The 15,646-nt window shown below is 42.1% G+C and overlaps 1 protein-coding gene across 9 annotated transcripts in view; it reads left to right on the top strand.

Moving 5' to 3' along the window:
* Nucleotides 1–15,646, top strand: part of SNX9 (sorting nexin 9) — a 104,063-nt gene that overhangs the window by 38,567 nt on the left and 49,850 nt on the right. For 7 of the 9 annotated variants that reach the window (XM_023632961.2, XM_023632962.2, XM_070256312.1 and 4 more), the window contains exons 2-4: nucleotides 2,915–3,001; nucleotides 6,388–6,462; nucleotides 7,664–7,789. In XM_023632961.2, coding sequence (XP_023488729.1) covers nucleotides 2,915–3,001; nucleotides 6,388–6,462; nucleotides 7,664–7,789 — 288 coding nt within the window. Of the gene's footprint in view, nucleotides 1–377; nucleotides 2,424–2,914; nucleotides 3,002–6,387; nucleotides 6,463–7,663; nucleotides 7,790–15,646 lie in introns of those variants that run through there. The other 2 variants (XM_070256311.1, XM_070256310.1) reach the window with 1 other exon arrangement.

The raw sequence follows: 15,646 nt of genomic DNA, 5'->3' as shown, positions 1-15,646 counted from the left end.
CCCCTCTCCTCTCCCAAAAGGAAATCTGTGTTAAGGATGATGGCTTATGCACATATCAGACAGGTGTATGGGGGCGCACTCGTGTTCCAGTGCCTAGAGCATTTGGTGTGAAAGCTTTGACTTCGCCAGTGTTTATTTTGCTGTATCTGGATAATGGGACTCTTCTGTGAGATTGCTGTGTACTAGCCTTTCACCTTATCTGTATTACTTTTTGAAATTGCTGTTGAAGAGATTGTGGTTGACAGTATGTATTCAATATATAGTGTGAAGTTATCTACTGACCAGGAACTGTGTGGAAATTTAGCTCTTAAAGCTATTTAAGTCTTCTCGAAAAGTACAGCTAACTTTGGAAAAGGCAATGTAGAAAAATGGGCCTTTTCTTTCAAAGGCCACATCAAAAATAGCTAGACTGATGGGCATTTGGGGTCGAGGTCAGCATCTTTATCTGTTTGGGTACTGTCAGTGGTGAAGGGGACAAAGGGGAGAAAGTGGGAAGGCTAGGTGGAAGCTAGACACAGGGATGGGAGAGAGAAAAGACGTCGGGAACATTGCCAGTCTCACCGAAGCTTCGTAAGAGTGGTTGCTCCCCTAGGCTACATGGTCAGGTTTTTTTTCTGTTGACATGTTATGCTCATTTGGGCATGTGCTTTTTCAATCTTTTTGTTCTCTAAAATTATCCTCAATTCTAATTTTTAAGAAGCATCTCTAGGTTAAAAAAAAAACCTCTGAGATCAACGTTTTAAATAAACCTACGATGTTTGTGTACATTTTTCCATGAGTAAATGTTCAGTAATACTTGAATGTGTAAGGGAGTTTCCATTTTTTTATTTTTGACTTGTTTCACATTCTGTTTCACCAAGTAGTCATTTTAGTAAACTAGAAGCTTTGGTTTTCTGTATTTGGGGATTGGTGGATTTAGCTGGATTGAAAACAGTTGTTAACCAGGATTCTTCAGGAACAGTAAAAAGCAGCAGGTTCCTCATCCAGCTGCTCTGGGGACCCCAGGCTGCTGGCTGTCCTGTGGGTGTGTCCTGGCCTGGGGACCCTGCTCACTCCTCACACATTTGTCTCACGGCTGCCCTCCTTGCACGAGGGGTTGAGCCTGGTGTGACATACTTTTAAAAAACACTCTACAACATGACAAGCAGAACTGTATCTACTTTTTCAGCTGTTTTGAGAAAAATAGCTCAGCACAGTTTCGTTGTCCTTTGTAATGACCCAAGGAAGGCTGTAAACGCCTACAGAATTCTCTCTTTGCCTGCAGTCCCGTCTTTCACTCCCCCTTCCCAGCCTCTCAGTGGACAGAATTCAAGGAGCCGAGGCCGTTTCTTGACTGACAGGCTGTACACTACCGTTGGTTTCTTTCCAGCATTTTATCATGAAAAATTTCAAATATGTAGAAAAGTTGAAATCACTTTCCATTGAACACCATGAACCCACCATCTAGATTCTATAAATAACATTTTATTATACCTGCTTTATCACATACTCATTTATCAATCCATCTTATTGTTTTATTTTTTGAGGAAGATTAGCCCTGAGCTAACATCTGCCACCAATCCTCCAGTTTTTGCTGAGGAAGACTGGCCCTGAGCTAACATCCATGCCCATCTTCCTCTGTTTTATATGTGGGACGCCTGCCACAGCATGGCTTAATGAGCGGTGCATGGGTCTGTGCCTGGGATCCGAACCCGCGCACCCCAGGCTGCCAAAACGGAACACATGAACTTAACAGCTACACCACCGGGCTGGCCCCCATATTATTTTTGATGTATTTCGAAATAAATGAGTTTTTGGGTTTTTTCCCCCTAACCTTTCATGGCTACATATGAATCCTTAGTCCTTGTCATAAGGATGTCAGGCATCATTAAGTGCATGTGGGGAAGAGCAGTGTTGAGTGAGAGGGCCGAGCTCAGTTGCCATATGGTAGGTGTTCAGTCACGTTTGTTAAATGGGTTCAGTTCCCAGTTCTGTGTGACAGTCCACGGAAGACAATTACTTAGAATTTGAAATGGACTAAAAACATATATGTTTATTATATATTATAAAGTCATATAAAATATATTTTTTTATAATACTGGTTCTGTGTTGGAATACGTAAATGGCAATATTCCAAGGAATCCGCATTTCTGGGCTGATTCCTCAAGGGTCGTCTTGAGGAAGAGGCTGAAAGAGTAGCCCCCTCACGTCAACCACAGCAGCTTCCCTTTGGTCTGTTTTCTATGAAATTAAGATCTCATTGCAGGATAAGTTTGAAAATCGCAGCTATTGAGGTTACCTGATCTCCTGGCAACCTGACCTACGCAGGCCTGTGAGCGTCGTCGTAGCGTGGGAAGGATTACAGAGGAAGCCTGTCAATGTGTCTTCTCCCCAAATCTTACACTTCTGAGTTTAGTTGGCTCGGGACGCTGCATTATCTCTTGGTAAAGAGTAGGGGGAGTTTTAATTGTAAGGGATGAATCTAAAAGCGCATGAATCTTCTATATGTGTACATGTTTGTATGTCTGTATGTATACCTCTTCAGTCCTCAAGAGCACGTGTTCCCAGAATGAACGATATTTGTATTTCCACGTCTTACCTCCTAAAAGGAACGGCGTGCTTTTTCCCTCCTTCATGAAATGGGTGTATTTTGAGTACTTCTTGGGTGACCTCTAGGTGCAGTGTGGGCAGCTGTCAGAAGCCTTGCCTGTGTCCAAAGCAGAGCGGGCCTCCCACGCTGGTGTCGTTCTTCCTCACGGTGGGGCTGATGAATCATTTCGGTAATGTGTCTTCCTTTCTTCCAAAACAACCCCGGCCACGGGCGTGAAGCGTTTGTTCACACCGGCAGGTTTACAAGTGAACTGTAAAGGTGGTTCGGGTTTTTTCTGTTAAGTTTACATTTCTAACTTCCTCTTTTCCTCTCCACTCCCAATAGGCTCGGGTTATGTATGATTTTGCTGCTGAGCCTGGAAATAATGAACTGACAGTTAATGAAGGAGAAATCATCATCATTACAAATCTGGTAAGAGGACTGTTCTGTCCAAATCTGATTCTCCCTTCAGGACTGATTTTTAAAATTGTATATTTTTAGTAAGTTGATCATTCAGACCCACATGAATTTTTGTCCTGTTGCTTATGAAGTATTGATGGTCAAGTAAGAATCGATTATATAAACAGTGAGAAAAGTTAAGTCCCCTAACGATAGCTGGCTGGAGTTCCATCAAACAGAAATGGAAAGAGAGACGTCCCAGACAGATGCCGGCCGGATCGAAGGTGTGGAGATGAGAAAGTATTCAGCAGTTCTTGGCAGTCCCAGCAGCCCTTTCTTGACAGCCTAGGAGCCAGGCGTTTGGCTCAGTCCTGTGCACATGTTCTTTGATATCTTTTCCCCATGAACTCGCTGAGGTTGGTGTTTTTCATCTGTTTTATGAAGCAGGGTAATGAGACTCACTTAGAGGTCAAGTAACTGCCCAAGATCGTCCCGCTTGTAAGTAGCAAAACAAGGATTTGAGGCCACGTCTGTTTGGGCTCTGAGGCTCTGCTTTTTCTTCTCCGCTGGGGAACACTCTGTGTAGACAAGTGTCCCACGAGCATCGGGACAGGGCATGTATATGCCAGTGGGAGACAGGCCAGGAAAACTGGCTCCTAGAGCCAATCAGACAGGCCTGTGGGCCAGGCTCTGGACTTCAGGCTTAGTTTGGGAAGCAGTGGGTTCATTTAAGGGTTTTGCTTGGTGTTTATTGTTGATATTGTTGCACTTCAAGGAAATTAACGTAGCAAGGGTGTATAGAATGAATTGGTGTGGCTGGAGACTAGGGACAAGATTTGGGTGGTAGCAATAGGAATCAAAAGAAAATGGAGGCAAGAGGCTTTGAGAGTCAGACCAAGAGGACCTGGTGCTTGATTAGATGGTGGTGGTGAGAAAAGTCAAGGATCACTGAGTTTTTGGCCTCTGCACCAAATGATGAATGATGAGAGAATGATGAATTTAGTAAAGTACGTAGGTCAGGAAGAAGAGCTTTGGAAAGATTAAATGAGTTTATTTTTAGATGTGTTGAGTTTAAAGAATAGTAGATAATCACCCCTGCCCTATAATTTTGCATCAGTTTCAACATGGAACTGCAGAGCCAGCCCTGATGCCTCGTGGTTCAAGTTTGGTGTGCCCTGCTTTGGCTGCCTGGGTTCATTCCACAGCATGGAAACACACCATCAGCCCGTCAGTAGCCATGCTGTGGCAGCGGATTGCAATAGAAGAACCAGAAGAACCTACAACTAGAATATATAACGGTTCACTGGGGTTGGGGAGGGGAAAAACAAGAGAGAGGGGAAGATTGGCAACAGATGTTAGCTCAGGGCACATCTTTCCCAGAAAAAAAAAAAAAGGGAACTGCAGAGGTAGAGATGAGGGAGTGGCCTGGCTCCCCAGACTATCCCTTTGAGAGTAAGCATGTCAAGAAAGGCGCTAGGAAGGCCGAGGAGACTCTGGGAAGAGGAGGAGGAGAAGCAGATGTGTCCTACCAGGTGGGAGGGAGGAAGGGAGGACTGTGGCAGCACAAAGATGAAGGAAGGAGAAGGAGGAATGCCCAAAAGGATGGTGGTTTCTTAATATTGATAGTATTTTTTAAACCTATTTTATATGTCTTAGATGCAAAAAGGAATTACTTGGGAGAAAAAGTGTATGTTTTAGATAATGTGCTAGTAACATGTATATAAGTAAATAGGTTCTATTTTCAATCAGAGGAGAGAGTAAAGATTCTTTTATCTGCTCATCTATGTGGGGGGAGGTGGGGTTGAGGAAGATTAGCCCTGAGCTAACATCTGCTGCCAATCCTCCTCTTTTTTACTGAGGAAGATTAGCCCTGAGCTAACGTCTGCTGCCAATCCTCCTCTTTTTTACTGAGGAAGATTAGCCCTGAGCTAACATCTGCCGCCAATCCTCCTCTTTTTTGCTGAGGAAGACTGGCCCTGAGCTAACGTCCTTGCCCATCTTCCTCCATTTTATATGTGGGACGCCTGCCACAGCATGGCTTGATAACCGATGCGTAGGTCCCTGCCGAGGATCTGAATCTGCGAACCTCGGGCCACTGAAGTGGAGCACATGAACTTAACCACTACGCCACCAGGCCGGCCCCTAATTTTTTTTTTTTAAACAAAGAAGTATTCTTCATTTCTTGGTAAAATAGTATTGTCTTTAAATTACTGTTGTATCAAAAATGGACAAATTTGTGACTTAAAGTGATTTTTAAAAAGAATGTGTGTTCTAGATTCAGGTAATTATTAACTAATTAGGGCATAATTTATGAACTTAAGACAACTCATACTATTTTAAGGGGAAAAAGTAGGACATTGCTGCAATAATAGATTGAAAAATAATAAAGTTCTTTATTATTTAGCTTATTAATACTGCTTATCCAGAAGAGCTAAGGAAACATAGATCAGTTAGCTTTTCCTAAATAACAGGCAATCCCAAAACTTAGTGGCTTAAACAACCATGTGTTGTTGCTCAGCAGTCTACAAGTCGGATGGATGACCTTCCTGACCTGGGCTCGCTCACGCCTCTAGCAGTTCCGCTCTTGTTGGCTGGCTTTGGATGGGGCTACAGGGAGACTGGGCCTTGTCTCTGTCATCATCTAACAACTCAAATTTATTTACGTAGCAGCTCTTTTGGAAAAAAGAGCGAGCTGAGGGGCTGGCCCGGTGGCACAGCGGTTAAATGCACGCATTCCACTTCAGCAGCCCAGGGTTCGCTGGTTCAGATCCTGGCTGTGGACATGGCACCACTCGTCAAGCCATGCTGTGGTAGGCGTCCCACATATAAAGTAGAGGAAGACAGGCTTGGATATTAGCTCAGGGCCATTCTTCCTCAGCAAAAAGAGGAGGATTGGCAGCAGATGTTAGCTCAGGGCTAATCTTCCTCAAAAAAAAGAAAAAGAAAGAAAGAAAAAAGAGCGAGCTGAAATGTGCAAAGCCTCAAGGCCAGGCTCAAGGCCAGGCTCAGAACTCAGCCCATATTATTTCCACCTCGTTCTGCTGGCCAAAGACGTCACACGGGACAGCACAGATTCTAGAGGGGGGGTGTGCATGCTACTTTCTTGACAGTTGGAGCTGCAAACCATTTTTGTAATCTACCACAGACCAGTAAATAGAAAGGAATTACAAAATGAAGGCATTGTATTAATGGACTCTTTTTCAAGCTTTACTTATTGTTGAAGTTTGATTTTTCTTATTTTTCGATTATATAATTTTCTGGAGAGAAGGCCTAAGAATTAAAAATTTTGAAGTGTTAACTCTGTAGGAATAAAAACCTAATTTATGTTAATTACTTTTTCATGTGTAACAATTCCCAAATCAAAATTTCTACCAGAAATTCCCACTGTAATCTTTTTCTTTTTTTTTAAATTTTATTAGGATGTTGGTGGAGGATGGTTGGAAGGAAGAAACAACAAAGGAGAACGAGGCCTTGTTCCCACAGACTATGTTGAAGTAAGAACGTACTATCATTTATTAATTAAACCTGGACTCTGTCAAACACATTTTTATAAATTATCAACTTAAAGGACAGACTGGAAGATAGCAATTTTATTTTTAATAAAAAAAATTTCCATTGTAAAAGTAATACAGGCGAATTACATAAACAGAGGAGAATACATTGGAAGTAGAACTAAGAAAAAATATTACCTGTAGTCTCAAGCTCCAAAGAGTGACTCCAAATGTTTAGATTAAGTTCCTTCCAAGGATAGCAACTTTTACTTATTCTGAATAAAAGTATCTATTTTTCCTTTGTTCCTATTATATGATAGCTGCTGCCTCCCATACTATGTATTGTAGAATTGATTCACAAAGTTTAAATAGTAGATTTTTCCTGCTCCCTGTGCTAATTTTAGGATGTCTCTCTCAATTCCTTCTTCTGGAACATAGACAGAAGGGTCTAGAATGAGCTGCTGTGAGCCATGCCCGGTTTAACTCTCTTATGATAGATGCCAAGGTTGGTGTGGCAACACCGGAGAGAGGGCTGCCCAGGGCACGCCCACTCAGCTGACAAACCCTCTTCTGAGTCAGCCTCCTGGCACCCCCTGCTGGTGGTCTGTAGGTCACTCAACACTGAGTACTGGGTACTTGGTGAGCTTGCCTCTCATCTTGGGTGACAGACAGTAAGGCTGCCTGGTGCCCTGTGAGCAATTGAGTGAGATGGAGAATGAAGGTCCCCTCCAGCAGAGAGGAATAATGCCCTGGAGGAGGTTTGCGTGGGTGCTGTCTGTCTGCTGTTCCTGATTGGGAGCTGAGGTGGGAGTTTTGAACCCTCTGGAGAATCTGATGAAATCTAGACCATTCTCTCAGAATATGTGCCCGTGCACGCACACCCAGCCTAATCCATACACTGGTCACAGGTCCCTGAACCCATTGTGCGTCTTCTGTTTGTGCTGTGTTTACCTCCGTACGCTATGCGCTCAGGACAAGAAGCAGGAAATTCTGAGGATTTACGTGGAAACTGGCATGAATTGCATTTTCTAGAACTCTGCATACTTACAGAAAGGAATAGTTAATACAGACATTCTCAGGCTTGCTTACCGTTTAAGAATATGAACCACTTTTCCATTATAGTAACAATTCTTGCTGCCCTTCAGGGACTTATCTCTGAAATAACAGATCTATGAAAATAATTGTGGTCCTTTCTAATATTCAGATCTTGCCCAATGATGGAAAAGATCAGTTTTCTTGTGGAAATTCAGTGGCCGACCAAGCCTTCCTCGATTCCCTCTCAGCGAGTACAGCTCAAGCCAATTCATCAGCTGCCAACAGTAGTAACCAGGTAAGTCTTGCGTCATCCTGCTGGATGCCCCGGCTTACTGAGCGCAGAGGGCATTTGTGAAAGCTTGTGATGTGTTAACGCTGTTGCTCTCTGCTGCAAGCATAAACAAAGTAGCTGTTAGATGTTTGTGTGGCGTTTTTGTTGGGTATTAACAAAGAACTCACCTGTTAAGCCTGCTGAAGACTGTTTTTAAAGTTGATTGTAAGAGCGAAGGCAGGGTGTTTATCGATCTGCTTTTAAAAGTCTGACATGATATGAACACAAACCCTGTAAATTGCAAATACTCTCTCAAGTGAGGGTGCGGAAAGAAAAGAAGGTTCCTATTGTTGGGACGGTCAGTGTCAAAGCTCTGGCTGGAACAGGAAATGATTTCTCCACCCTTGGCCTGTTGTTTCCATTCTCAGCTGGAGCCCCCACCTCTTGCAGGTGCAATGCATGTACAAGTGGCTGCAAATCTGGCGCACAGCACTTGGTACTATGGCTGTATTGCTTCTAGAAAACTTAGAATCATGGGGTGATTTGAGGAAAATACGCTGAAGTTTTCTTTAATTTTAATGAAAATTTGACTAGTTTGGTTATTGCTGGATGATTATCCAGAGTAACAGGCAAGAAAATTGAGAAGATGGATATCAAAATGTTATTGCTACCTACGTCTTTAGAAATGAATGGGCGTTAGGGGATATTATTTCCTGATAATTTTTAACTACATAAAAAATTTTAAGTTATGTGAAGTCTAATAATCATATCACTTATAATTATTTGTTACAGAATGTCTGTATCTTAAGCTCCCAAGAGAGTTTATCAAAGTGGTATTACCATATATTAACCACAGATTTTATATAGTTTAAAATAGCTTTTTGTGGACATCCTGAACTGCAAATTAGTTTGGCCCAGATATTTCAGATTCAGAGGCAAGGTGATCCCCATACTTGAAAATTTCGTTGTTTTTTATTAAAGATTGGCACCTGAGGTAACATCTGTTGCCAAGCTCTTTCCCTTTTTTTCCCCTTCTTCTCCCCAAAGCCCCCCAGTACATAGTTGTACGTTGTAGTTGTAGGTCCCTCTGGTTGTGCCATGTGGGACGCCGCCTCCGCATGGCCTGACAAGTGATGCCATGTTTGCACCCAGGATCTGAACAGGCAAAACTCTGGGCCACCGAAGCAGAGCACGTGAACTTAACCACTCGGCCGCAGGGCCAGCCCCCATTTTCCTGTATTTTGTTACTCTGTAATACCCGAGAACGTTGGTCAGTTAAAGACTGCTGCTGACAAAATGTGAGGAAACCACGGTTAACCCTCACTCGCAGTTTTGCAGGGATTCCCAGCCTGAACTGCTAACGTCGGGCCTGAAGCTTCCTCGCTGGGATGCTGAGCAGCGTCCCTGGCGTCTGCTCACTAGTTGCAGCACACCTCCCTCAGTGTAACAGCCAGAATGCCTCCAGATGTTGCCACATGTCCCCTGCAGGCACAGGGCACCCAGCAGAGATTCACTGAGTTATGCAGAAACATCAGGGAAATGCGTTTGCGTTAAGTAAAAGGCAGCATTTTAATAAAAGGGAATTATAATGAGATGATCATAAAATAAGTGAAGGAAACAAAAGATGAAAATATCCATCTTATTTTTTTTCTCCCCAAAGCCACAGTGCATGGGTGTGTCTCCTAGTTGTAAGTCCTTCTAGTTCTTCTCTGTGGCCCGCCACCACACATGGCAACTGACAGATTAGTGGTGTGGTTCCATGACGGGGAAGTGAGCCCGGGTCACCGCTGAAGCGGTGCGAGCACCAAGCTTTAACCACAAGGCCATCAGGGCTGGCTCAGGACTCATCTTACTTTAATTCAGGGACCTGCTTCAACCATTGTCTCAGGAGAGGCTGACGCACTTTAGCCGACGAACACAAACCCGAAATCAGGCTCAGATCTTGTTCTGTTGTGAAGTGAATTCCTCAGGATTTAAATGTGCTAAAGTACACTGATTAGTGTAAGTCTAAACTTTTTTTCTTTCAAGTTATTTGGAAGATAATATCAGCAACTTTTTTTTAAAGTTAGATTTTACTAATTCGATCTAATGTTAAATCTAATCAGATCCTTTGAAAGCAAAGAAAAGGTGAGCTGAAAATAGAAGTAACACAATACAGAAAGGATAACCATAATTGATGAATTTGAGCATTTGAATTTAATTTAAATCAGGTAAAAATATTTTTAACAGCCATTGGTGCTCTCAGTTATCTGGGATATGAGAACAATTTAAATAGGCCAAAATTGTGGTTTTATTTTATAAATGCCATGAAAGATGTCGTGAATAAGAAACCAGACAACCATTATTAATTGATAGCGTTTAAAATCTTTGCTATCAGGTTTCCCCGTTCTTTGATTTACTGAATGTCAGTCAGAAAATATTATTTTGGTTCCAGGGATATTCTCTTGGGATTTTCTAATTACTCCGGTGTTGTGCTCTCTCCCAGAGGACCGTTTTGTTTTGAGGGCAGGCATGTCAGAGGAGCCGGCCTGTCTCTCCCCGTCGGGGCTTCCATCTCCTGTCACTCAGTACCCTGCAAACTTCCAAACCAGGATCCGTTTCCTCTTCTCAGCATCCCTAGTTTTAGGTTTGGCTTTCTTCCCACACATCCAGCTCCTGGTTATCCAATTTTCTGACTGTTGTATCTTTCTTTTAAGTCATGTCTTTTAAACAAGACCTCTCTAGGAGGTTGTCCAGCTGCAGATGTCCCTGAAGAACTCACTTCGAGCCTGCTGTTTTTCAATTTATCTGAGCCTTCCTTGCCTTTGTATTTTTAGTCTACACTGCATTTCAGTTCATAAATTTATGTCTTAATATGTAACACAGCACTTCCTTTTGTTTTTCTTGAAACTCCTAATTTCAGGTTGCGTGGGGTACCTCCTGGTTCTAGGTTCTTACTGAGCAATCACTGAGGCAGGGGGCCTACCTGGGGTCGAGGTAGGTAACGTGGACACATTCATTACGGGACCTTTTATGAGCTTTTCCTTCCTTTGACAGTAGATGAGGGAACCTTTGTAAAAACATAGTCCAGTCGCTTGGCTGTGGTATAGACTAGAATTGTAAATGTCAGAGGAATAGAATGCATTATTTTTGAAACGTTTTGGAACAATTTAATTTGGAAAATTATAAAACTTTTTTTTTAAGTACTTGGAGAGAATATAGACCTTATTTTTTACAGCCTAGGAATATGGAATGCCTTTCTAAGCATGACATAATGTCTAGCAGCCATTAAGGAAAGAATTGATACACTGAAGTCACAGTAATAGTCAACTAGGAAAAAGATTTCTAACATGCCACAGATATAGGCAAATTCTGTTAATATACAAAGAACTCTTGCAAATCTATAGGAAAAAGATGAACAACTCAGGAGAAGAAAATGCTCATTTTGAGATTCCTTTGTCAAATTAACAGAGAATTAAAATGTTTTAATACCAGTGTGAGGAGAGGCGTGGGCAAATAGGCGTTCTGGTACGAAGCTGGTGAAAGGATAAATTGATGAAGCTCTTTTGGAGGACAGGTTAATAATGGAGATTAATATTTAGATGCATGTACTCTCTGACTCAGCACTTCTGAGTTGATCCTGCAGATCTCCTCTCAGAACAGACATGGGGCAAGGGGTTTAGTGCAGCATTGTTCTGTCTGTCATGTAGGGGAGCTGGCCAGGTAGACTACAGGACAGCCACCCAGTGGGAAGTGGTGCTTCTTTTAGATGTACAGATATGGATGTATTATTTTTTAAAGGCACCTCAGTATGGGTAATGTTACCTTTCTTGTGTTTACATATACACACACCACAGATGCAGTCATGTAGAACATTCATTGAAGTATACCCAAGAACTGAATCAAAGTCTCCTTGTCGTCTTATTCTTTTTGTTTTTGGTTTTTTTTTTTTTTTGAGGAAGATTAGCCGTGAGCTAACTATTGCCAGTCCTCCTCTTTTTGCTGAGGAAGACTGGCCCTGAGCTAACATCTATGCCCATCTTCCTCTACTTTATATGTGGGACACGTACCATTTGCCAAGCGGTGCCATGTCCACACCCAGGATCCGAACCAGGGAACCCTGGGCCACGAAAACAGAACATGAGAACTTAACCGCTGCGCCACCGGGCTGACCCCCATGGTCTTCTTATTCTAATGGGGATTTTCAGTTGGATGAGCTACTGCAGTACCTTTGGAAGAGACTGATTTTTAGTGGTTGATATTAGTTTCATGATTAATTATTTACATGGTGTTTTCCAGTTTCGAGAGCACTTTGTATTCAGGGCTGTGCCGCTAGAATGAGTTAGCCGGCTGATGGAAATGAAGCTCAGAAGTCACTGAAAGACATGTCTTGTTAATAGTTGTCCTGGTCTTGTTTCTCACCCAGTTAATAGGGTTTAAATTATATCATTGCCTCGATTCTAAAAAGGTTCTCAGTATGGGTGTATAAAAACATCCTTCGATGACTTCCTCTTTCAAGTAGAAGGTAACGGGTGGGGCCAGCCTGGTGGCCGAGTGGTTAAGTTCACAAGCTCCGCTGCGGTGGCCCAGGGTTTCGCAGGTTCAGATCCTGGGCGCAGACATGGCACCACTCATCAGGCCACTCTGAGGCGGTGTCCCACATGCCACTGCTGGAAGGACCCACAACTAAAAGTACACAACTATGTACCAGGGGGCTTTGGGAGAAAAAGGAAAAATAAAATCTTAAAAAAAAAAAAAAAAGAAGTTAATGGGAAGTTTTTGTTTGTACTTTTTAAAGAAGAATAATGGAGATTCAACATTAATTAAAAGTTCTATAAAACTAGATGTTCTATCTGAAGATTTTTGACTTGAGAGATTCATATTCTGTCTTCTTTAAACACTGGAAGGATATACATACTTGAAATAAACCGATTCTCTTTTTGGAAAGTTCTTGTTGCTTTTTAGCACGCTGTATCCCAGTTCCCCTTGAGTGTCTGTTTTTCCGTTTCACGGTTTCTCATCCCATCCCTCCTCCTCCCCCCAGGCAGCTTGGTGCAGCAGGAAGCGTATGAGCTCTGGGGTTAGACCCCGGTTTGGCCGTCTGGCTCCTCTTCGTAAGAGTTGTGGCTTTGGTATAATACCCGCTCCCTGAATTGTTGGAGGATTCGGCCACCTGTGTAAAGAGGTGCTGGAAACGTGGGAGACATTTCATAAATATTTTCCTCCTTTTCTCTCTCCGTTCTCCATGAGATATTCTCAATCCACTTATCCTTTTTCGTTCCAGCCTCTCTCCCTCTTCTGCCCTCCTTAACTGTGTAGTTGATTCCCTTATACGCGTCTCTCCAATGTTGAATTTTCTCTTCAGTTTGCCCACCTCCCAGCTTCTTGCTGATCAGCCCTATGTGCCTCCTCTGTATCTCAGACTCACCATGCGCAGAATCCCTGATTATTTCCCCACAGAGCTGGTTTCTCTTCCCAAGTTTCCCATTTGTGTTTCTCTGAAATGTTATTTATTTCTCTGCCCTCTTTTCTTTCCACTTTAGAACCCAGAGTGTCATCCTGAGCCATCGTTATGGACAGGAGTGTTGTGCATCCTTTAGATGTGTAAGGGCAGGAAAACCCTTGGTTTGAATCCCAGATCTCATACTTTCTGTGTGACTCAGGGGAAGCTACTTAGCTTCTGTGTGCCTCAGTTTCCTCATCTGTAAAACCTCATAGAATTGTTGGAAAGAGTAGGTGGGAAAATACTTCTAAACTGTTGAGAACACTTGGTACTTAGTAGGGAGTTAATGATTGTTCATTATAGTATGTTCTACTCTGCTGCCTCTAAAATAAGACATTAAGCATGGCAGTTCTTTGCTCAAGAAACTTTAGGAGTTCCCTGTTGCCTCCTGAAACAAGTAAGCATTTCTACCTGTCAAGAGAGAGCTATCTGAGGAGGTAGTCACTCTCCTATCAGTTAGAATTATGCACTCAGACACTGAATGATGCATGGTAGGGAAATTGTAGAAGAAACTCATGTGAATTTGAGGTGGGACTGGATACTTTTCCAGCCTCGATTGTATTTCTGTGATTCCACAACATGGCACCATCCTTACCTTACCTCATATACCTAGGCTTCAGCCAAACTGGCTGTTCTCCAGTTTGCCCCATTCTGTCCCACTGCCTCCTTGTGTCTTTTGCTCTCTCTTCCAAGAATGACAGAATGACTCCTTCTGTCTCGCAAAAGTCTGCCCATCCCCCCACAGGGATGGTTCAACATCTGCAGATCAGTCAGTGTGATGCACCACATGAACAAAATGAGGAACAAAGACCACATGATCATCTCAGCAGATGCAGAGAAAGCATTTGACAAGATCCAACATCCATTCATAATAAAAAAAACTCTCAATAAAATGGGTATAGAAGGAAAGTACCTCAACATAATAAAGGCCATGTATGACAGAGCCACAGCCAACATCATACTCAATGGGCAAAAACTGAAAGCCATCCCTCTGAGAACAGGAACAAGACAAGGGTGCCCACTCTCACCACTTTTATTTAACATAGTACTAGAGGTTTTAGCCAGAGCAATTAGGCAGGAAAAAGAAATAAAAGGAATCCAAATAGGCAATGAAGAAGCGAACCTCTCTGTTTGCAAATGACATGATCTTATATATAGAAAACCCTAAAAAATCTGTCAGAAAACTATTAGAAATAATCAATAACTACAGCAAAATTGCAGAGTACAAAGTCAACTTACAAAAATTGGTGGCATATCTATATACCAATAACAAACTAACAGAAAGAGAACTCAAGGATACAATCCCATTTACAATTGCAGCAAAAAGAATGAAATACTTGGGAATGAATTTAACCAAGGAGGTGAAAGACCTATACAAGGAAAACTATAAGACATTACTGAAAGAAATTGATGATGACATAGAGAAGTGGAAAGATATTCCATGCACATGGATTGGAAGAATACACATAGTTAAGATATCCATACTGCCTAAAGCAATGTACAGACTCAGTGCAATCCCTATCAGAATCTCAGTGACATTCTTCACAGAAATAGAGCAAAGAATCTTAAAATTCATAGGGGGCAACAAAAGACCTTGAATTGCTAAAGCAACACTGAGAAAAAAGAACAAAGCTGGAGGCATCACAATCCCTGACTTCAAAATATACTACAATGCTGTTGGAATCAAAACAGCATGGTACTGGCACACAGGCACACAGACCAACGGAACAGAATTGAAAGCCCAGAAATAAAACCACACATCTATGGACAGCTAATCTTCGACAAAGGAGCCAAGAACATACAATAGAGAAAAGAAAGTCTCTTCAGCAAATAATGTTGGGAAAAGTGGACAGCCACATGTAAGAGGATGAAAGTAGACCATTCTTTTACACCATTCACAAAAATAAACTCAAAATGAATCAAAGACTTAACCACTTGAGACCTGAAACCATAAGACTTCTAGAAGAAAATATAGACAGTGCACTCTTTGACATGAGTCTTAAAAGGATCTTTTCGGACACCATGTCTTCTCAGACAAGGGAAACAATAGAAAGAATAAACAAATGGGACTTCATCAGACTAAAGAGCTTCTACAAGGCAAGGGAAAAGAGGATTGAAAGAAAAACAAACCCACCAACTGGGAAAAAAATATTTGCAAATCATATATCTGACAAGGGGTTAATCTTCATAATATATAAAGAACTCACACAACTGAACTACAAAAAAACAAACAACCCAATCAAAAAGTGGGCAGAGGCTATGAACAGACATTTTTCCAAAGAAGATATACAGCTGGCCAATAGGCACATGAAAAGATGCTCAACATCACTAATCATCAGGGAAATGTAAATCAAAACTACACTTAGAGATCACCTTCCACCCATGAGAATGGCTATAAT

The sequence above is a fragment of the Equus caballus genome, chromosome 31 (assembly GCF_041296265.1).
Source record: "Equus caballus isolate H_3958 breed thoroughbred chromosome 31, TB-T2T, whole genome shotgun sequence".
Taxonomy (NCBI): domain Eukaryota; kingdom Metazoa; phylum Chordata; class Mammalia; order Perissodactyla; family Equidae; genus Equus; species Equus caballus.
Note: the sequence above shows the minus strand (reverse complement) of the source record. Positions and strands in the feature narration are given on the sequence as shown.